Source organism: Lontra canadensis, unplaced genomic scaffold (assembly GCF_010015895.1).
Source record: "Lontra canadensis isolate GAN:19392208 unplaced genomic scaffold, GSC_riverotter_1.0 scaffold19, whole genome shotgun sequence".
Classification (NCBI taxonomy): Eukaryota; Metazoa; Chordata; class Mammalia; order Carnivora; family Mustelidae; genus Lontra; species Lontra canadensis.
The window spans coordinates 12,335,515-12,359,162 of NW_022631013.1; the positions used below are offsets into that span (position 1 = coordinate 12,335,515).

The window sequence follows — 23,648 nt, forward strand, 5'->3', positions numbered from 1 at the left end:
TATTCATTTATGTTGATTGTTTAGGTTTGTTTTGAGCAGTAGTTATAGCTTATGTAATTCAAATTCCTTGTATGAGTTTGTTGTGACCATATAAGTTTTTTTATTTTTGTCTTCTTTGTCTCATTTTTTTTTTGTCATGAGCATTTAGAATGGTAGAGAAGCTTTACATTTTTGGAAGCACCTGGGTCATTCCTAAGAGTTCACATGAGTCTCTGTCTTTTGTCTGATTCTTTGTTACCTAAATTCTGCCTTTCACATCATTTGCTGGCTGGATGTGGAACTTTGTAATATAATAAGTCTTCCCTTCAGTTAATTTAGGTTGCAACTAAAGTTATTCTAGCACTAGCAAATTGTACTTTTATTATTCTCAGAGAGAGGTGGTTAACTCTCTTAATGGAATCCAGTATACCCCAAATGACTCTGTAGGTGAGGTGATTTTATTTCTTTAGGTCTTAAAACTGTTAAAAAAAAAAAAAAGCCACCTTTTTCATGATCTTGTGTTGAGTCTTCCTCTGACCCCCCTGAATTCCTTTACTGCTCCATTTAGCTCTCTTTTTGGCACTTGTCAATCATGTGTTGCAGATATAGGGGATTTTATGTTCTTCCCAAATCCTGCCAGTCCCTTCTTCCCTTCCTAGTTGATATCTTGATCAAACTAAGCACGAAAAGTGTCAGTAGCTGTTATGTAAGGGAATCTTGGGAGTGAGATAATGTCATTCCTCGGTTGGTTTTCTAGTTTGTTCTTAGAGAGCTTTATTGGATTGGTGAGTACCCTGTGCGCAGACAGATCTTTCACGCATGGACTTCATGAGTCGTCCTGTCACTCCTCCTGCCCACATTGCCAGACCCTTGAAACTCTCAGACTGAAGTGAATCCCTTTAGGTCCAGGAGGACACAAAATCATGAACTCTGTTTCTGATCAAGGTAGTTTCAGAAAGGAAGTAGATAAGTCTGTACTTCTAATAAATTCTAATTTTGTCTTAAATTATATATAAATCATGCATATTAAATTATAATAAACTTTATTAATAAACTTTAGCTAAATTTTTATATTTATGGCACCATAGTTAGCAGGCCTGAGACATTTTCCCAAGCCTTTGAATTTTCTTACATCTGGATTGGCCTGATAACAATTTATCTGCTTATAACATTTATGAAGTATTCAAGTGGAAAAGATCTGGGAAGATACTTACTCTTCTCTTTCAACTAATGAGCTTTGACCCTAATCATGTAATTACTTGGGCATTTATGTTATTTAATCAATTTTTATGATAGGTAGACATTTTAATGACAAAAAAATGGAGCAGAAATCAAATTTTGGGTTTTCTGATTTTATGCAAATCACTGAAGCTTGAAACAAGGTTCCTTTGTACTCTTCTTGATAGAATCATCCCTTTTCTCTGGGGTGTTGTTTATAAAAAGTAGGTAATCCTGAACTGTTAATCAATAGATGGCATTTTCAGTGAAAGCATAATATAGTCTGATCCAAGAATCATAAAAGACTATATCATCAACATATCATTAGCATTTTCAGCCCCATGCTTGCTCTATAACAGTTAAGTTGAGGCAAGACATACATAAAGATAGCACTATGCTGGAATAAAAGATATTGGGTGCCAATAAAGGGCTAGAGGTGTGCTCTAGTGGGTTTAGGAAGGTTTAGGAAGGGAGTGATCACCATAGATGACCCAAACTGGATCTATAGTCAAGTCTAGAAAAAAATGGAAAAGAAGGAACACAGTATTCAGGGCAGGATAAATGAATTAGCAAAATCTCAGGCACCTAAATGTGCTTTATATATTCTGTTGGCAGTCACTAGACTTTGGTTGAGGTGGAGGGGTCAAGTAGGGGCAAAGTGAGAGGAAAAGGAGGAGGTGAGCTGCGAGAATAGGAGATCTAGATTGTAGAGAACCTTGAAATGCCATATCAGAGGGTTAGACTTTATGCTATAGATAATGGGAGCCATTGATTTTTGAACAAGATAGGGTAAGTCACTAACATGACAGTAATTTAGAAATATTTATCCAGACTTGTTCAGTTAAGAATGTGTATGTTGTTACTCCCTTCTGCAGTGCCCATGACAGCCATCATTCATTCAACACTGCTCTTTTCCTCACTGAACCTAGATTTAGCTTTAGTATTTTTCTCCACCTAGCACTCCATGTAGCTAGTTCTAGTTCATGATAATTGGAGAAAACTGTAATTTCTGGCTGAGAGGGTGGAAACACTGGTGGCACAGACCATACCGCCTCTTTGAATAGTTCATGTCTGAGATATGTCCATGAATTAGAGCAATGGCAGTGAAACTGGGAAGTATATGATGAGGTATAAAGAATTCAAGTAAAATTGTTTGGCCAGCTAAACTTGATATTGACGGGAAGGGAAGGAGAGAGAAATAAAAAATCCGATTATATGAGCACCTGGGTGGCTCAGTGGGTTAAGTCTCTGCCTTCAGCTCAGGTCATGATCTCAGGGTCCTGGGATCAAGCCCCGCCTTGGGCTCTCTGCTCAGTGGGGAGCCTGCTCCCCACCCCCACCCCCGCCTGCCTCTCTGCCTACTTGTAATCTCTGTCTCTTAAATAAATAAAATCTTTAAAAAAATCCGATTATACTTCATAGTCTTAGGATTTAGAGTATGTCTAGTATACCCTTAGTTTGTAGAGGGGGAAGAATGAGGGAAGATAAATGACTCTAGTGGTATTGTTAGTACAGGATCCCAAATATCCTGTCCCCAGGAGATGTTTCATTTAGCTAGTTTATTCCTAGGAGAAATTACTGCATACTCTGTATGTACTAACAACAAAAAAAGCTAAGTCATTTCCCTTCTGTTTACTATTTTGTTGGAGCCTTTTTTTTTTTTTTTAAGATTTATTTATTTATTTGAAGTGGGGGGGCTGGCAGAGGAAAAGGGAGAGAGAGAATCCTGGAGCAGATGCCCCCTGATTGTGGAGCAAGTCTTAATCCTAGGATCCAGAGATCAGGATTTGAGCTGAAATCAAGAGTCAGATGCTTCACTGACTGAGCCACCCAGGTGCCCCTTTAGAACTTTTTTATGTTATTTGTCTGCTGTTACAGTGATTATCTGATGATAATAAGTGAAATAGTATGGCATATAATGTAAAAATGTTCCAAGACACGTTGTTTGAGAGTCCAAGAGTCTCTTATGTAATAATTTGTATTAGAGCTTTTTGACTTTCTATTTTCTGTCCTAGATGGTGAGCTCCTTCAGATATTATCTTCTTTGTTTCTGCTTCCAGGGCCTTGCCCTGTGCCTTGAACATACCCTTTTTTTTTTTTTTATTTTTTATTTCTTTTCAGCGTAACAGTATTCCTTGTTTTTGCACCACACCCAGTGCTCCATGCAATCCGTGCCCTCTCTAATACCCACGACCTGGTTCCCCCAACCTCCCACCCCCCGCCCCTTCAAAGCCCTCAGATTGTTTTTCAGAGTCCTTAGTCTCTCATGGTTCACCTCCCCTTCCAAATTCCCTCAACTCCCTTCTCTTTTAAAAATTGAATCATGTTGGTGTTGTCTCTAAGTTTTTCTGGTTTTCAATAGCCAAAGAATCTGAGTCTAGAAGATATGACAACAAGTGATGAAAACCATGTACCTGGATTGATAGACTATGACTGGTGTAGAGACGGTTCATCAGCAGGTGTGGCCACTCCTCAAACACCACAGGTTAGTTATTTGTATTACTATTTAAAGCAGTGTATGTCTTAGTTATGAAAACATCTAGACTCTCATTGGGTGTGTGTAGTAGTTCCATGTAGTATGCAGTATTGTGTATGTGCTTGGAAATTTAATGAATTCCTAAGCCATTGAAAACATTAATGAGAGATTGTTGGAATATGTATGAAAAGGAAGCCAATTATTTCCAAGTTGAAGAAAGCCAAGATCCCATTTTGGAGCACTTTACTGCTCCTCATTTTGCTTTTTTCTCCCATTCTTTCCCTTCCCCTCTTTCGCCTCCTTTTCTTTCACCTCTCCTCTCCCATTCCAAAAATGAGGTCTAGCTTACATGTGGTTAATTATTCACCATTTTAGTCTACATTCCGTGTGTTTTGACAAATGCATACAGTCATGTAACCACCATCAAAATCAAGAACTGTTCTGTTGCCTCCCGAAATTCCCTCATGCTTCTTCGTCGTCAACTCCATATTACTCCCAAATCAGAGAAGCAACTGATCTGTTTTCTTTTCCTTTTGATTATCTTTTTTTTTTTAATCTTACTGGTGAAAAAAAAATCTTATTGGTGTTCGATGAACTTATTGGATGTACAATGAATGTTATTCCTCCGCTGTCTTTGAGGGGCCATGCAGAGTGCACTCCGTCCTCCAGCGGTGAAATACAGGAGCAGGGATGCTTGTTTCTGCTCAGGAATCCCACTAGACACTTAAATCCAGGGCTTTTACTGGGGCCTGGTTACACAGGCTCTCTTTGTCAGTGCTATCAGTCATAATCACAGAAATTCTAGACTACTAGAAGGAAAGCTGGTGTTCATCATAAATCACACTGCTTGTAGTCTGTACAACCTGGTATGGCAGGGTTCAGTGCCCCCGCTATACAAACAGGTACAAACAGACTTGTGTTGGAAACTTCCTAAAAGCTCACTTACCAGCTTCCAGCCGGGACCTGATATGCTAACACTTGTGCACAGCAAGGCCCTTGTTATATATGTGTAAGAGTCCTACTGTGTGTATACTTGGGAGTGGAATGAGTATCTTCAACCTTACCAGCCATTTTTCCCTCCAAGTGGTTGTGTTAATTATACTTCAACCAGCAGTAGAAGCATGTTGCCATTGCTCCACATATTATTACTTGATATTTTTAGCTAGTTAATATTTTCACATTTAATATTTAAATATCTGAGGAGTATAAAGTTATAGCTCCACTGTTGAAAAGTCCATTCTTTCACCACTGGATCTACAATGGTACTTCAGTCATATATCAAGTTGTTGGAGTGTGTTTTTTTATGGGTTATATTTTCGTTTTATTGGTTTATTTTCACTAATACTAGACTTCTTAATTACTTTAATTTTATAATTGTTCTTCTATCTGGTTGGCCAGTTTCCTCCCATCTTATTCTTCTTTAGGAAGTCTTAGCTATTCTTGTCCCTTTGCATTTCCATATACATTATAGAATCATTTTGACAAATTTCACATACACTCAAATGTTGAAATTGCATTGAATTTAAGATTCAATTTGGGAAAAATTGAAATCTGGACCCTCAAATCCCCCTATCCATAAACACAGTACATCTCTTAATTTATTAGGTTTTAGATAATGGCTTTCAATAAAGTTTTACAAATATCCCCAAAAAAGTTTATATATTTTTTATTAGATTTATTCCTAAGTACTCTTTTTTTTTTTTTTTTTACTGCTGTTGGGATGGTAGGTGTTTTAAAATCATATTTTCTATTACTGGTGTAGGAATATGAAATTGATTTTTATGTATTGATCTTATATTCAACAACTTTCCTAAACTCTTAAATTCTTGTAATGTGTTGTTTGTTTTTGTTTTTTTTTTTAAAGATTTTATTTATTTATTTGCCAGAGAGAGAGAGGGAGAGCGAGCACAGGCAGACAGAATGGCAGGCAGAGGCAGAGGGAGAAGCAGGCTCCCTGCCGAGCAAGGAGCCCGATGTGGGACTCGATCCCAGGACGCTGGGATCATGACCTGAGCCGAAGGCAGCTGCTTAACCAACTGAGCCACCCAGGCGTCCCATGTTGTTTGTTTTTTTGAGAGAGAGTGAGCGTGTGAGCTGGGGGTAGGATTTGGGGGAGGGGCAGCAGGAGAGAATCTTGAACAGACTCTATGCTGAGTGAGGAGCCCAGTGCAAGGCTCCATCTCACAACCCTGAGATCACAAACTGAGCCAAAACCAGGAGTTGGAGGCTTAACCATCTAAGCCACCCAGCCTCCCCCGTCTGTATATTTTTTGAGTGTTCTGTGTAGAAAAGTATATCATCTGTGTATGGCAGTTTTGTTTCTTCTTTCTAATTCTTATGCCTTTAATATCCTCTCTTTTATTACTATACTTAGTAGGCCTAGCAATATAGCAGACACTCTGTGTTCCTCCCAATCGTTAAAATGAATGAATGAATGAATGAATAAATAAATAAATAAATAATGTTGCTTTTATCATTAACTATGTTTGTTCTCTCTTTCTCTCTCTCTCTCCCTCTTTTACCTTCCCCCTCCTCCTCTCCCTCACTCTCTTTCTCCTTCTCCCCTTCCTTGTCCTTCTTCCTCTCTTCACTGCACCTCTCGCCTCTTATTTATCAGGTTAAGACATGTTCTTCATTTAGTCCCATTTTGCTAAGGTTAGTTTAAAAATCACGAATCTCTGTTGCAGGAAACAAATTAGGTAAACTTTACCTACTAAGATAATCATCTGTTTTTGTTCCTTTCATTAATGGAGTTTGTTACATGTTATATCAATACTTTTTTTAAATTTTTAAATTTTTTTTTAAGATTTTATTTATTTATTTGATAGACAGAGATCACAAGTAGTCAGAGAGGCTGGCAGGGAGAGAGGAGGAAGCAGGCTGAGCATAGAGCCCGATGTGGGGCTCGATCCCAGGACCCCGAGACCACGACCCGAGCCGAAGGCAGAGGCTTTAACCCACTGAGCCACCCAGGTGCCCCATCAATACTTTTGATGTTAAACCAGTCTTGTATTCTTTATATAAGCCCAGTTTACTATTTTTTAAATACATTGCTGGGTTTAGTTTGCTAAAATTTGTTTAGAATTTTTGCTACTATGTTCTTAAATGAAATTGGCCTATAACTTTTTTCTTCTGAAAATTTTAATTTTATTATTACAGAAGTAATACATGGATATATTCATCCTGCAAAACAGTCAAACAATATAGAACAATGTCAAATAATGAGTGAAAGGCTTTTTTCTCCTTTTCTTGCCTTCCATCCCATTCTGTATTAATCTTATCTGATTTGGCTATTATGATTATATTAGTCTTCTAAAATGAATTGGAATGTGTTCCTTTCCTTTTTAATTCTCTGGAATGGTTTAAGAGCTAGGTATTATATTTTCCTTGAATGCAGGTAGGACCATGCAAGTAGTATGAATTCGGTTCCCAAACCTATGTGAAATTACAAATTATTAAAGGAGACTTTTGGGGATGCCTGGGTGGCTCAGTTGGTTAAGCCTCTGCCTTCGGCTCGGGTCATGATCCCAGGGTCCTGGGATCGAGTCCCTCATTGGGCTCCTTGCTCAGTGGGGAGCCTGCTCTCTTTGCCTCTGCCTGCCTCTCTGCCTGCTTGTGTGCGCTCGCTCGCTCTCTCTCTGACAAATAAATAAATAAATACAATCTTTTAAAAAATAAATAAATAAAGGAGACTTTTGCCTTACATAAGCCCAGTTTACTAGAGTCAAGGCCAGGACAGACACATTTTTGCACCAAACTCCTTTCCAGGGCAGAATTATATTTAATTCACCCTTTCATTTCAGTTACAGCCCCTTTGGCTTTTCTTGAGAGTGTTAGTTCTAGTTCTAAGGCTTCCATGCCTGTTAAAACCCATTCTGTCATTTATCTGACATAGGAGGTAGTTACCCTTAGAGCAGTGGGCAGTTTCAGCCTTGATTACATCTCTGGATTCATGCTCCTCTTTTTAGTTTGCCTTCTGAGGATTTTCCTTACTTCTGTGGCAACCTCAACCATAAATTCAGAAGGATTAAAAAGTATTTTGTATCCAACATTTCTGTTAGAGTATTTTCACATGGTTTTTCTGCTGTAATCATTGACTAAACTTTTATTTTTTGATATGTGTTAGAGACAGACCATGGCAATCTAGGCATGGGAAACAATTCTTAGGGATTTATTTGTGGCCTTTCTCAGTATTGCCTAGATCTGGGTATGTTTGATTTAACATTTGACCTGAAACATGTTGAAATGATCTGTCAATAGAACAGACTAAAGTGATCTACATGTACTAAAGAGAACTGAATATTACATTTTCAAATTTCCTGATATTGCCAATAATGTCCTTTTGAGAGTATTTCATCTTAATAAAAATGGTGCAAGGTAATTTGCAAATGATTAAGGCATGTTGTAGAGAAATTGACTTTTCTTCTTCGTCAGTGTGCTTTATCCAGGAACTTTTTTTTTCCAGTTTGCCAAGCATTGGACAGAATCAAATGGTCTGGAATCTAAATCATTAACTCCAGTATTATGCAGAGCATCTGCCAATAAGTTAAAGAACAAAGAGAATGTATATATGCCTAAGTCTGCTGTAAAGGATGATGACTGCTTTGTATTTCCCGAGCCAAAGACTCCAGTTAATAAGAACCAATATAACAGAGAAATACTCTCCACACCAAATCATTGCACTACACCCTCAAAAGGTATTTGTATGTGGACTAATCAGTGGTACAATACTTTAAATTCCATTCTGCTTACCATCTAAATAAACCTATAACAGGTCAGAAATGACTAGCATTGCTCTCAGGAATTTCTGCTTTTTTATCATACGTTATTTGCATTGGTTGAAATGAAAGCGTATTAGTCAACTTCTAATTTTTCTTAAGTGATTTTTTTTCTCTTTTTCACATATATGGAGTTGAATTATAGCATCATAGAATATCAAAGCCAAAAGGCAAGTTGGAGTTCATCTCATACAACTGCATTTTTCACAGCTGAAGAACCTGAGACTCAGAGGAGTGATTTGCCCAAGGTTATATATCCAGGTTTAGACTTTGCTTTCTCCTTTGCCCCCACTTATCATGGCTAAAGCTAAAGTCTCTGCTGAGCCCTTCTTACTCATGTGGATCTCCAGTTCTGGTATCTGATCCTGTTCGTGCCCCTATCCCAGCAGACGGGAGAGACCTGTGATGTCCTTCTAGATATCTAGATCTGTGTCCCGATATTACAACTTTCTCATTGCCCTTGGTTTCTTCGTCAGCTCAGTCATCACCAATTATGTAAGCTGTTTCCTTTATGACACCTCAGTGTTTTCTTGCTGGCTTCATTTGAGCACATTCTATTTTGTTAATGTACCTCTTAAGACACAGTGCTTAGAACTGAGCACAGTTTTCTAGTACTGGGTCTCATCCAGATAAGACCGTAAGTGTCATAAGAGTAGAAATTCTGTCTGCCATGTCTATTGCAGCATGGTATAGTATGTAGTACGGGCCATGTTTATTGTCTGGTACATAGTAGGTGCCCAATTCCTGGTATACGGTAGAGCCATTTCTGTTGAATGAAGAAATAAATAAATTAAAGCGTGAGAGGTTTTATTTACCATGTCTATGTCACTTTTTAAAATGACCCCTAAACATTTTTGGCCTTTTTTCCAGCAATTGTGACATACTCTTTTTTTTTTTAAGAGAGAAAGAGAAAGTGAGTGCATGTGTGAGTGGGGAGAGGCAGAGGGAGAAGGAGAGAGAGAATTTCAAGCAGAGGGTGGGGTTTGATCTCATGACCCTGAGAACATGACCTGGGGTGAAATCAAGAGTCAGAGGCTTAACTTACTGAGCCACCTAGGAGCCCCTGATCTACTCTTGTTTTATGTTAAGAGCCTCATGAACCCAAATTCTGAAACATTGCCATGAGAACTGCTGCTAAATCACATCCCGCCATTGTGCTTTCAGTTTAGTAGTGGGGCTAAGAGTCAGCTCCAGAGCTCTATTTCTTATAAAGATAATATGAAGAACTCTGTCAGAATATTTACTGGAAGTTCTATTATTATGTTAATGGCATTTTCTCATTCATCAACTCAAACAATACTTTCCCCAGAATTGTGAGGCTGGTTTGGTATGATAACCTTTTGTGGCTGCTTGGGGTTGTTATGAGGGCTTAGTGAGATAACATCTGGATATAGTGGGACCTTAGTAGGAGCATCTGTTGCATTTTTTCTTCATGGGGGTTGTTTCTCTTGGTATTTGTTAATAATATAGCTACAACATCCTTTGTGAGTCAGGGAGTTTGGTAGGGAGATAAAATGGACTTTAGCTCACTGAGGGCCTTTTTTTTTTTTTTTTTTTTTTGTAAAGACTTTGATGTTTATAGTCCCTTCTGTTACTATGTGTTTGTGTGTTTTAACTTTCGTTTTTATTGTTTTTAAGATTTATTTATTTATTTTATTAAGAGAGAGTGCGTGTTCATGTGTGTGAATGTGTTGGGGGAAGGGGCAGAGGAAGGGAAAGAATCCTCAATAGATTTTCTGTTGAGCACTGAGCCCGTCATGGGGCTCAATTCCAGGACCCCTAAATCATGACCTAAGCCAAAATCAAGTCCGCTGCCCAACCAACTGAGCCACCTAGGTGCCCCTGTGTTTTTTAACTTTTTATGTAATTCTGAAGGTTTTGACATAAGCATAGTTTGGAATTTTTAGTGTTAAAGTGTCATCAGTTTGTCTATCTTTTCCATGTGCGAAAAATTATCTTGATCAAAATGAATTATTGGCCATTTTTCTTTATTTTATTTTTAAAGATTTTATTTATTCAAGAGAGTGAGAGCATGAACAGGGGGAAGGACAGAGGGAGAAGCAGACTCCCTACTGAGCAGGGAGCAGGGTGTGGGGCTTGATCCCAGGACCCTGGGATCGTGACCCGTGCCCAAGGTAAACACTTAACCCACTGAGCCACCACGTAGCTCTGGTTATTTTTCTTTAAACATAAGAGCCACCTATAGAAGCTAGTGGCTAAAGCCCCGATTGATAGCTTACATTAGTACTTTGCATTTGACTTTGACTCTGAGTCATTTTTGATATTAACAGTAATCACTTTACTGAATTTTGAACAATCCATTTAGTGACAATTTGTCAAAGAGTAACTGTGTATAGTAGTAGATACTCTGTGTACAAAGATGAAAACTATTTTCAGAGATACCCATGAGTGATCTTATTTTCTTATTCTTGTGGAACCAGTGAAAACAGTGCTGAATAGTCATAAACAAAACCAAACCTCTAATGTCTTTTTAAAAACGTGATATCTTGGGGCACCTGGGTGGCTCAGTGGGTTAAAGCCTCTGCCTTCAGCTCAGGTCATGATCCCAGGGTCCTGGGATCAAGCCCACATCGGGCTCTCTGCTCAGCGGGGAGCCTGCTTCCTCCTCTCTCTGACTGCCTCTCTGCCTACTTGTAATCTCTGTCTGTCAAAAAAAACAAAAAAAAAACAACTTGATATCTTATACTTATTATAAAGTGTTATTACTTCTAAAGTGTATGTAAGTTTTAGATCATGAACAAAAACTTAACTAATCACTGGTAGCCAGATTTATTATTGTGAATTTGTCACAAGCTGGTTACAAACCCCCTAGTAGAATCAAACACAAAATTCTATAATAGGAATATAAAAATAACCAAAGCTCATAGCTGTTTAATAACTTTGTCAAAACTTCACAGAACTGTTCTCTTTGCCTAACAGGAGTTGAGTAGGACTAGGAATTGAATTAACACCTCTCTACTGTTTCACTTAAAAACATAAATTGGATCCTTGTATAAATACAGATTGACTTATTTATAGATGGGAAAATCAGTAGCCATAAAATCTTTGTGTATATGATCTATTTAAATTTATCATATAATATTTATCGTATAATTTTAAGCATGGCCTCAGTTTTGCAAAGAAGGAAAAGAGGAGCCACACGTGCAAAGCAAAATGATATTGTTTTTGTTATAAATCACATGGAAACATTTCCTTAAATAATTAGAAACTTAATAGCTCTGGCCGAGTATTTATAGTATTTCTGAATCACTGAATCAGTGATGTGTGTGTTATTTAAAGAAGTTTTGAAACCATAATATGTCACCTGCACATGGTTTGTGTTTCTTGTTTTTCTAATAGCCAGAAACCAGTGCCCGAAAGAAACCCCAATTAAAACGCCAACAAATTCAGCAGGAACAGAGAAATTAATGACAGGTGTCATTAGCCCTGAGAGGCGGTAAGTGTTCTGTTTTTTAGATTCTTTAATCTTCAGTATATGTAACTAGATTTCCTTTTTTCATGTATGATAAACCTGATTAAGGTAACAAACCATTGTATAAATTAAGTTGGAGACTGTGGGAATGTCTAGCTGAATGACAGTGGTCTGCGGCCATTCCTGGAGCTGTTGCTGCTGCCTTCCTCATGGGGTGGAATTCTGAAACTCCTCAGGAGTCGACTGGCACTTCACCATACGGCAGGCTGGGAAGACCGTGGCCCTGGCCCCAGCCAGGTGGTACCCTTTCTGAGGCCCATCTCTTCATACGCTTCTGCCGGCAGAATATAGACATCCACTAACAGCAGTTTCTCAGATAGTAAAGATACCAATGGGTGATTCAGAGAAAACTCATTCCTCTTGTGGGGACAGCTTTGCAGCATTCATGACTCTTCCTTGTCTTTTATAGCTATTTTTTTTAAGCCACATCCATTTTGAGGACAATTGGGGAAATTAGACCATGAACTAGATATTAGATAGTACTATGGCATTATTATTAATTTTCTTGATGTCCTGTTGGTATTTTGGTTATGTAGAAGAGGTCCTTATTCATTGGCTATGTGTGCTGAAGTGTTTCAGGGTGAAGTCTCAGGATATCTTCAGGCAGGTTACTTTCAGATTGGTCAGCAAAGATGCACATACATTTAATATATTTACTTATGTATATATGTAGAGAAAGCAAATGTGGCAAAATACTAACAACTGTTGAATCTAAGAGGATATATGGATGTTCGCTGTACTACTCACTCAACTTTTCTGTATATTGACTTTTAAAAAGCTAGGGGAGAAATCGTTTTTGCCAAATGGCAGTTGGCCGAGGGAGGAGTGATGACTACATTTCCAGTGGGAGATGGCTTTTGTGCTTCCTGGAGAGTGAGCGTGCTCGAGTGGGCTGTGAGGGCCCCAGCTGCCAGGATGCCCAGCTTTACTCATGGATTTTTATTTTTAAGATGTCGCTCAGTGGAACTGGATCTCAACCAAGCACATGTAGAGGATACTCCAAAGAGAAAAGGAACCAAAGTGTTTGGGAGCCTTGAAAGGGGATTGGATAAGGTTATCACTGTGCTTACCAGGAGCAAAAGGAAGGGCTCTGCCAAAGACGGGCCAAGAAGACTAAAGGTAAGTGGACTGGAATGCTTTAATATGGTTTTCTGAAGCTGACTGCTAACTGGACTTTTAATTTTTTTATTTCATGCATTTTGATGCAATGGGCTTTGAGAATGCAGAATGAATATATACATATATATATGTATATACATATATATATGTATATATATACTTGCTCCTTTCAAGGAGCAAATTACTGTAGTTAAAATACTCAGCAGTTAATCACAGAGGCAACATGGAGGTGGGGAAACATGGGGCATATATGAGGAATTGAGAGCTGCCTCGAGGATGGGGACTAGAGCTTAATTGTCATATCTCTGGCATGTGGGAAAGTCCCTGACACACGGATAGCTTTGTAGGCCCTCACAAAGTATTTGAATGCATAGGAAGTGAATTTGAACTTTGAGTGTGTTGTATGTGAAGAAAATAGCAGCAGACTGGGAAGGTAGGCCGAGAGGTCCTCACAGGCCCAAGAGATTTAGACCTTATTTGATAGTCCTGTTACTCTTTAATGTGTCAGTGGTGTGGACAATATGTTCAACTGGTAAAAGAAAGGAAAAAAGTTATTATGGATATAAAATACTTCTTTATTCTCTTGGATTCTCTTAGCATTCCTTCAGACATCTAATGAATAACATATTTGTTTGGGGGAAGTAAGAGGTAAAGGTATGAAAAGATACAGCCCCGTCACTAAGGATCTCATAGAGTGGTAGTGAAGACAGCCAGGGATGATGTTCTGTGCTGTGATAAAAACATGTTCCAAGACGTGTGGGGCGTGAAGGAGGGCAGTGAAGATGGCAATGTTCCCTATGGTTTGGGGAGTGGGTCTGTGTTTAGTTTTTGCACTGAGACTCTTTGGGAGCAAATCTGGACAGGTTTGGGGAAGGAAAATGATGAGCTGTTGGGCAGAAGTTTGCTTCAGGGGAGAGTATTCGTTTATGTTGTGTTTTAAAGTGGAAGAAGATAGGACTTCTCCATTAATATTTGTTGCCTTGTTGAATTTGTATAATGCACCGAGAAGTCTTGCACATCTCTGTTCATTAAGTATACTTTGTCCTTTTGTTCTAAGATTTCTCTAGATGGAGACAGTTCTGAAATATTTTAAATCCTGACATTGGGATTAAGAAAACCATAGTGTCATTTCCCTGAAAAACAGATGAAATTAAGGAAACATGTCCAATCATATACATTATTGAGAGGCCAAGCAGTTTTCAGATACTGATGGATAATATGCTGAAAGTGTTCACCTGTGTAAATTGTTTGGAACCTGAATGCATTTTCCAATAAGAACTGCTGTGTTAGTATTCCCTAATACTTCCAAGATATAGTTTGGGAATGAAAAGACCTGGGTTCTAGCCTCAGCTTTGTACTGTGTAGCTTGGATAAGCCATTTTATCCTTGACTGCTTCAGTTTTCTTATTTGTAAAAATTGGAGATAATCTCTACCCCAGCAACTTCACAGAGCTGAGTTGTGTAAACAAAGCTGTCTCTGTGAGATGCACATGAAATGTTCTATTTTATCAGGTGCTCCAGTGTTGAGTAGCATTGTTTCTATCCATGTTGAGCATTTTAACCCCAATGGAGCAGAACCACAGTCCTAATTAGCACACACCTTACATTGGAAACTTGACCTTACTTTGGATCTTTAACCCTTTATAATGCTTTAAGTTTTTGCAGAATTGCAGAGCTTGCTTTAGGAAATTAGTTTCATTTTTTCCCCTCCCTACCTCTTGTATTAAAAGATTATAAATTTACAGAAAATTTAAAAGGATGGTACAAAGAACACCTTACATTGTTAAGATAGCAAATCATGTAGTTAAGCCCTTTTGTAGGAAGCAATCTGTAAAAATCTGAAACTTAAACAAATTAGGGTTAATTCTTTATTTTACAAAAGGTATCACTAAAATTGTGATTTGAAAGTGTTCTGCTTATTTCTTGACAAAGCCAATTTAGTTTGGCGAAATAGCCCTGGATGGGAACCCAGCAGACAAAAGGTCCTGCATTAGCTTTTATAACCTGAAGCTGGGTTCCTAAACTCCAGTCATTTAACTCACCTTCATAGTGGCATATCATCTGCCCTGTTACTTATCTGGCATTTTCTTTATATTGACTCTTTAAAAAAAAAACCAAATTTACAGAGGTATAATTGACGTAAGTAAACTGTACCTACTCAAAATGCATGATTCGGGGCACCTGATTGGCTCAGTGGGTCAAAGCCTCTGCCTTCGGCCCAGGTCATGATCTCAGGGTCCTGGGATTGAGCCCCACATCGGGCTCTCTGCTCGGCGGGGAGCCTGCTTCTCCCTCTCTCTCTGCCTGGCTCTCTGCCTACCTGTGATCTCTGTCAAATAAATAAATAAAATCTTTAAAAAAAATTTAAAAAATGCATGATTAATATACTTTGGCATTATATAATATAAACACTTGTGAAATTAATACCACAATTAAGATGGCTAACTTTTTAAAAACTTGAGTTTTTTTATTGTTTTTTAAAGATTTATTTATTGTAAGGAGAGAACATGTGTGTGCGAATTCGGGAAGCACAGGGAGAGAGAAAAGAGAATTTTCAAACAAATTCCCCGCTGAGTGTGTAAGAGCGTCACCTGAGCCAAAATCAAGAGTCGATGTTCAACCGACTGAGCCACTCAGGCGCCCCTTGAATTTATTTTTAAAGAAACTATATATTATTGGGCGCCTAGGTGGCTCAGTGGGTTAAAGCCTCTGCCTTCGGCTCAGGTCATGATCCCAGGGTCCTGGGATTGAGCCCCACATCGGGCTCTCTGCTCAGCAGGGAGCCTGCTTCCTCCTCTCTCTCTCTGCCTGCCTCTCTGCCTACTTGTGATCTGTCAAATAAATAAATAAATAAATCTTTAAAAAAAAAAAGAAACTATATATTATTAGTTTTTGCTAATTATGTTTTTCCAAATCAGATTAGAACAAATATGTAAATACTAAAATAAAACTACAGTTGACCCTTTGTGTGTGGGTCACTTGTATGTATATTTTTTTCAACAAATATATTGGGCAGATTTGGGGGGGATTTGCAACAATTTGGAAAAACTCAGAAATCACATAGCCTAGAAATATCAAAAAAATTAAGAAACAGTTATGTCATGAATGCATAAGATATATGTAGATATTAGTCTATTTTATCATTTAAAAACACAAGATATAAACATATATTATAAAAAGTTAAAATTTATCAAAACTTATGCACACAAACATACTGTATATGGTGCCATTCACAGTTGAGAGAAATGTGAACAAACTTAAAGGTGCAGTATTAAATCATAACTGCATAAAATCAACTATAATACATGTCGTACTACTATAATAATTTCATAGCTACCTTTTGTTGCTCTTGCGGTGAGCTTGTGTAACAAGTATCTGCTTAAAAATGCTGTGTGATGTGGGGTGCCTGGGTGGCTCAGTGAGTTAAATGTCCATCTCTTGATTTCAGCTTCGGTCATGATCTCGGGGTCCTGGGATTGAGCCCTGCATCGGGCTCCCTGCTCAGGTGGAGTCTGATTGTCCTCTGCCTCTCACCCTGCTCGTGCTCTCTCTCATATAAATAATAATAAAAAAAAAAAAACACTTAAAAAAGAAAAGATAAAGTTAAATAAAATCCCGTGAAAAACACTGTGTGATGCTAATCATTTCCATGTGAGCAGTTCGCCTCTACAGTAAATTGCATATTACAGTAAAAAGTGATCGCTGGCTGTTGCTGTGTATTCTTTCATCATTTTAGGGCAATGCCGTAAACTTGAATAAAGCTAGGGGACCCCTAGGAAGTGCCACTAGTGATGCTAGAAGTACCCCCAAGAAGCACAGAAAAGTCATGACATTACAAGAAAAAGTTGAATTGCTTGATATATACCATAGATTGAGGTCTGCAGCTATGGCCACTCACCATTTCAAGATAAATAAATCCAGTAAAAGGACCATTGTTTTAAAAAAACGGTAGGGGGGAATTTGTGAAGCCTTGCTGCAGTTATGCCAACAGGCCCAAAAACCTTGCACTTTTTGCAAAATGCTCTTTTTTAAAATCTCGTGTTGAAAATGCAGCTTTTATGTGGGTGCAGGATTGAAAGGCAGATAAAAAGGCGTACCTATAAACTTTAATATGATTTGAGAAAAGATGAAGTCATGTTATGAGAACTTAAAGCAAAAGGAAGGTGAAGTATCTAAAGTTGGAGAATTTAATGCTAGCAAAGGATGGTTTGATAATTTTAGAAAGAGGTTTGGTTTAAAAAAGTTCAAGGTCACAGGAAAAACAACTTCTGCTGACCAAGAGGCAGTAGATACTGGTTCCCATATGCCATTAAGAAAATCATTGAGGAAAAAGGATATCTTCCTGAACAGGTTTTGTTTTTGTTTCTGTTTTTGAACAGGTTTTTAATGCAGACAAAAATACCCTATTCTGGGGGTGGGGGCAGTGCCACAAAAGACATTTATTAGTAAAAAAGGAGAAGGAGCACCAACATTTAAGGCAAGGAGGGATGTTCTAACTCTGTTGTTTCATGCAGTACAGTCGGGGTTATGACTAGCACTGCCCTTGTTTATATAGCTGCTAGCTCCCAAGTCTTGAAGGGAAAAGATGCCCACCAGCTGCCAGTCTTTTGGTTGCACAAGAAGGTCTAGACGAGATCCCTTTTTCTGGATTGATTCTATCAGTGCTTTGTCCCTGAAGTCAAGAAGTGCGTTGCCAGTTAAGGATTACCTATTAAATTTCTTTTGATACTGGGTAAAGCTGCTGGGTCACCCAGAACCCCCTGAGTTCAACACTGAAGGTGTCAAAGTGGTCTGCTTGTCCCCAAACACAATGTCTCTAATTCAGCCTCAAGAAAAGGGGGTCATAAGGACCTTTACGGCTCATTACACCTAGTACTCTCTGGAAAGGATTGTCAGTGTTATGGAAGAGAACGTCATTCAAAGTCTAGAAGGACCACATCATTGAAGATGCCATTGTTGTAACAGAAAAAGTCATGAAAGCCATCAAGCTGGAAACGATGAATTTCTGTTGGAGAAAACTGTCCACATGTTGTGTATGACTTCACAGGATTTATGACAGAGCCAAGCAAGGAAATCATGAAGGAGTTTGTAGATATGGCAAAAAACAACAACAACAACAACAACAACAAGGTGTGTGTGGGAGGGTTTCAAGATATGGATCTTGGAGAAATTCAAGAACCAATAGACACCACACCAGAAGAATGAGCAGAAGACGAGTTGATGGAGATAAGTGCTTCTGAAACTGTGACAGATAATGAGGAAGAAGAAATAGAAGAAGCAGTGCCAGAAAGCACATTGACATTAGATAGTCTGGTTGAAAGGTTTCCGTTATTCAGGACTGCTTTTGATTCCTTTTATGACATGGATCCTTTTATGATATGAGCACTGAAACTAAAGCAAACAGTAGAAGGAGGATTGGTACCATACAGAAACATTTTCAGTGAAATGAAAACGCATAAAGTCAGACAGAAATTACGATGTACTTCCATAAAGTTCCACCAAGTGTGCCTGCCCCTCCTATCTCCCCTTCTATGTTTTCCACCTCTGCTACCCCTGAGACAGGAAGACCAACCCTTCCTCTTCCTCCTCCTTCTCAGCCTGCTCAACATGAAGATGAGGATGAAGGCCTTTATGCTGATCCATTTTCACTTAATGAACAGTAAACCATCATCATACCAGTTAGTAAACTTATCTATGCATATGTGTGTCTTCGTGTGAATATCTCAGCAGTACAAGAATCATAAGATATATTTTTGTGTCATCATCATTTGCCTAAGTATTCATTGTGTAGAACATTGTGTGCAGGACTCACAGAAGTGGATTGTCTGTCTTTACTTAGACATAAGGTGAGTGGTATTTACTATAAAATTAATATTGTGTTAGTTTTCTTACTGTTGTATAACTTTGCTTTCAAAGAATTATGTTACTGTACAGTATGCTTCTCTTGTGATTGGAGAAACCGCGTCTCAGCCTATCATCACCAGCAAGTGGTTTTTAAAAAAATGTTTCTAATACTGCATTATGAGTATGACTGTATTACTGTATCCCATAAAAATTTTATAATCATTTATTCATTAGTGTATAGTCTAAGCTACTGTGAAGCGATCATGTTGATTACACTAGGCTATCACAAAGCAATCTAATTGCTGCTCCCTTGTTCTCAATGCGTGAATCACTATACCTGTAAATAAATACAACTTTCTTTTTCACATTATCTTTTCATTTTTGATATCTAGTATCAGTAATACATGTAATATCTATAGTGTTTTGTGTCATGTAAGACTTTGATGTAGGTTTCTAACAGATGATTCATCTTGTAAACAGCGTAATCTTACAGTATTGATAAATACAGTACAGTACTGTAAAAATATTTTCTCTCCTTAGTATTTTCTTAATAACATTTTCATTTCTCTAGCTTGCTTTATCATAAGGGTATAGTATATAATATATGTCTATAGGGTGCCTGCGTGGCTCAATTGTTTAAGTGTCCAACTCTTGATTTTGGCTCAGGTCATGATCTCAGGGTTGCGAGATCGAGCCCCATGTCAGGCTTCCTGCTGCACTTGCCAAGGATTCTCTCTCTTTCTCCTTCTGCCCTTCTCCCCCCAAGCCCCTGCTCACATGCTCTATCTCTCTCTAGAAAACAAAAACAAAATAACAAAAAAAATACATATACAGAATATGTGTTAATTGACTACTACATATCTGTAAGGCTTTCGGTCAACAAAATGCTATTAAGTTTTGGGGGAGTCCAAAGTTATATGTTGATTTTTTACTTTGTAGGGGGTCAGTGTCCCTAACTCCTGTGTTGTTCAAGGGTCAACTGTATATACAAACAACGTTTCCTAGGGCATTTGTTTCATATCTGACAGTTTACATTTTAAGACTGTTACTATCTCTAGCATAGCATGGGGAGAGAGAAATAAGTGAAGTTCAAATAGACATGTTAATTATTATTTATGCATTTCTTTAAAATGATTGGTAGGAGAGGAGGATGAAAGGTTAAAAAGGATGATATGAATGTAGTTACAAGTGAACATGATTTCTCCAAGCTCTTCAGTGCCATCTTACTTTAGCTTATTACCAAGAGTTGGTTGTAAATTATTTCTGTATTTCTCTGGATTGTTTCCCTTTGAACTGCTACTATAATGAGTTTGCGATCTCTCAGTTAGTCAGGATGGTCTTTGTGTTGATGTAAAGATTTACTTCTTACCCCTTGTTTTTCTTTTTTAAGCTTCACTATAATGTGACTACAACCCGATTAGTGAATCCAGATCAACTCTTGAATGAAATAATGTCTATTCTTCCAAAGAAGCACGTTGACTTTGTACAAAAGGGGTAAGAAGCACTTTTAGAGGCTGTTGCATTTATTTCTTGCTGTCTATTGAACTTTGAGAAGATGTGTATTGATTCTTCTCGTCTCTTTTTTAAAAAAATATTTCTCCCACCTCGTTTTCATCAAAAAAGCTTTTATGCTAGTGTCATTGTTCATAATTTAGTCTCGGTGTTATATGAGCTAGTGCCATATTGTCACCACTTTCAAAATAGGACCTTTCAGAATAGGAATAGACTTTTCAAAATGGGAAAAATCCGAACTTCTTCCAGTTTTCTTTTCAGTCCTCTATTTTAGTCTGGTGTTCTGCTTTTTAATAATATTTATAAACTGCAATCTAAATTTAGAGACACCTCAAACCAATTAGGGATTTATATGGAACCCTTTCCTTTATGGCTTGCTGTTGGACAGGACTGGGTTTTCAGCACTTTATTAAATTATTTCAGCTGAACTCTCTTCCACTGTTGAGTGAGCTGCCAGCAAAGCCTCCATGGCTGTGATCTCATGGTCTGAATGGCCAGACCTCTTCTCGTTACCAAAGGTGTTCATATGTCTAAGCATTTCCAGTTATGTCTCTAAAATGTCATTATTGAGGCAGATAAAAAGAGCCACTAATAGATGTAACAAAATATTTAACTAGAATATTCAATGTAGAGTAAGATTTTAAGAAACCATCTTTTGCAAAATAATTTTATTTTTCATTATCTGTAAATGTTGGCAAGCATTCCTTACCTGAACCCTTGCTTTCTTCTTTCGGTATGATCAGAACAGACATAACTCGCTCTGGCTTCATGCTTGGGCTATATCGATGGTTCCAGAACCTCTAGCCAAATCTATATCAGAAAGCTTTCAATAATCTTTCCTTCAGCATATGATCTCTCTTTCTGATCACCAACTAGCTGTTAACCAATAATTTATTCTTCTGACTTCCTGATCAACTGCAAAGTCTCCACTTTGATCCTTTTTTTTTTCCTTTTTAACTTTTCTGTTTGTTTTAAACTACTTTGTGAAGAAGCAGAGCAATGAAAGCTGTTTTTTAGTGGTGTGATGTTACTAATCTCGACTGTATTCCATTATGATCTTTTTCCAAACCAGAAGAATTGGTTTTTCTCTTCCATGGACTGAATTGCTCTCCGCTTCATGTTCCCATCAGGAACCTTAACTATAGGGTACTCCTTTTGGCATTTCTGATAATGACTGCTCATTTTTAAGAGATCAAGACCCCAAACACGGATCCAAATTAGTAAGAAAAAGGATGATATTTTGTGAAACCTCATAACAGATACAAGTAATTTCTCCACACTTCTGTGGAACCCTGCCTAATCTCCTGCCCCTAAATGTTTAGGAAACTGAAATTTAAAATAGATCCTATTGCTAATTATTTATTGGAGATTAGTAAGACAAACTAAAATATGCAAACTAGTTAAAAAATTAATTCACATGAATTCAATTTATCTAACTTTGCAGGAACATATCTGTTTCTTAAGACATGTTTAAGGCTTCATTTGGACTGGACCCTCCCATCATCAGAGCTGTTATGTTGCAGTTCTAGTTATATCCACCATGTGTTCCAACCATGGGAATATACCATCTCCATGGGCTTTCTGTTATAACTCTGCCATGAAGTGTAACCATCCTAACCTCTTATTACTATTAGAAAAACCTCAAAAACATATGCCCTTCTGACAGGTTGGTAGCTTCAGCTTTATTTATATGAAAGACAGAATTTTCTGATGAGGTGCACACACACAAAAAACTCTTAATCTTCCCTGCACTTTCCTTTGTTGTGAACATTGTGGGAATGGCCTAATGCTCACAGCTTACACTGTTGAAAGAGATACATAAAGAAGACCAGAAGATCTCTTGAGAATGAATGGCATGGGCGGCTCCAAAAGAAGGGCTTTTCTTTGGACAAGGGAAAATTCTGATAAAGCCTTTCATCTTTATTCTTTCCTAAGATCCTAGTTCAACTTCTGGGAAAACACCAGTCATGCTCCATGACTAAGGTATACCTAAATCATTTGGGAAGTGTAAGCAGTAATAGATTGCTTAATGTGAAATAATGGTTCATTTTCACCACTGGCCTCCTGGAGGCTTAGAAATCTCTTATATTCTACAGAATATTCATGGTGCTCCTACTAACTGGTTTCTTATCTTGTTTTTCGTAGCTATACACTGAAGTGTCAAACACAGTCAGATTTTGGTAAAGTGACAATGCAGTTCGAACTAGAAGTGTGCCAGCTTCAAAAACCCGATGTGGTGGGTATCAGGAGGCAGCGGCTTAAGGGTGATGCCTGGGTTTACAAGAGATTAGTGGAAGACATACTGTCTAGCTGCAAGGTATAATTGCTGGCTGGTTCCCCCTCTGCTGGATGAATATGGGTGTGATACAGCCTATGTGGAGACTGGTATTACTGGTTTGATCTTTAAAGTTCTTTGGAACTACAGACTTGTTTCTAAAGAGCTGTGTTAAGGACCAATATCTTTTTGTTCTTAAAAGATATTTTGCCAATGAATCTAAGGCGTGCGCATCTGTCATTATCTATTACTGTCTTTTTTAATCATGTGGCCTTGTATATTAATAACTGTTGACTTTCCTAGATTCACTTCCATATGTGAACATAGCTCTTAACTATGTCTCCTTTTAAATGTGTAATTTCTTTTTGAAATAAAATCATTTGTGAATATAGAAGGCTTCTCCTCTTCTTTGCATTTGATTTTGATCCAAACAAAACCTCAAATGGCTTCCTGACTATTAAGTAGAGACTATTTGGAGATGTTTTATCTGTTATCAAATATGCCTTGGGCAGAAAAACAGATAAGAATTCATTTGCATAATTTTTTCCTGTCTCTGATTTAAGTAGGATTTATTGAGATCGTTAACTAAGTCACAGCTGTGGTTACCAGAGTTAAACAGCACATTTAATATGTTGAATAAAAGACTATTGACTTCAGTAAGTGTGTTCGGTCAACAATGATAAGTATCTGAACTATGAACCCCCATGAAATGTTACTTTATGGTAATTTTCCTTAAGTCTCAATGTTGCCCCGATTTTGTATTTTTATTTCATTTTATTGGTCTCTAAAGGCTAGCACTCAAGTTTTATTTGTATGGATTTTACCAATTAAACTAGTTGGAGAAAAATAGCACTACCTCTAGTCAGTAGTGAGAGGAGTATTTTGTCACTCATTTATTCAGTAAACATTTACTAAGTGCTTACAAACATTAGGCTCAGGGGCTGAAGATGGTAT

The 23,648-nt window shown here is 37.8% G+C and overlaps 1 protein-coding gene across 1 annotated transcript in view; it reads left to right on the top strand.

The window, feature by feature from the left end:
- MELK (maternal embryonic leucine zipper kinase) overlaps positions 1-23,067 on the top strand; it is a 92,849-nt gene extending 69,782 nt beyond the window's left edge. The window contains exons 13-18 of the mRNA XM_032860600.1: positions 3,560-3,682; positions 8,139-8,370; positions 11,812-11,908; positions 12,895-13,063; positions 20,298-20,401; positions 22,565-23,067. Coding sequence (XP_032716491.1) covers positions 3,560-3,682; positions 8,139-8,370; positions 11,812-11,908; positions 12,895-13,063; positions 20,298-20,401; positions 22,565-22,742 — 903 coding nt within the window. The 3' untranslated portion in view covers positions 22,743-23,067. The remainder of the gene's footprint in view (positions 1-3,559; positions 3,683-8,138; positions 8,371-11,811; positions 11,909-12,894; positions 13,064-20,297; positions 20,402-22,564) is intronic.
- The last annotated feature ends 581 nt before the right edge of the window (positions 23,068-23,648 follow it).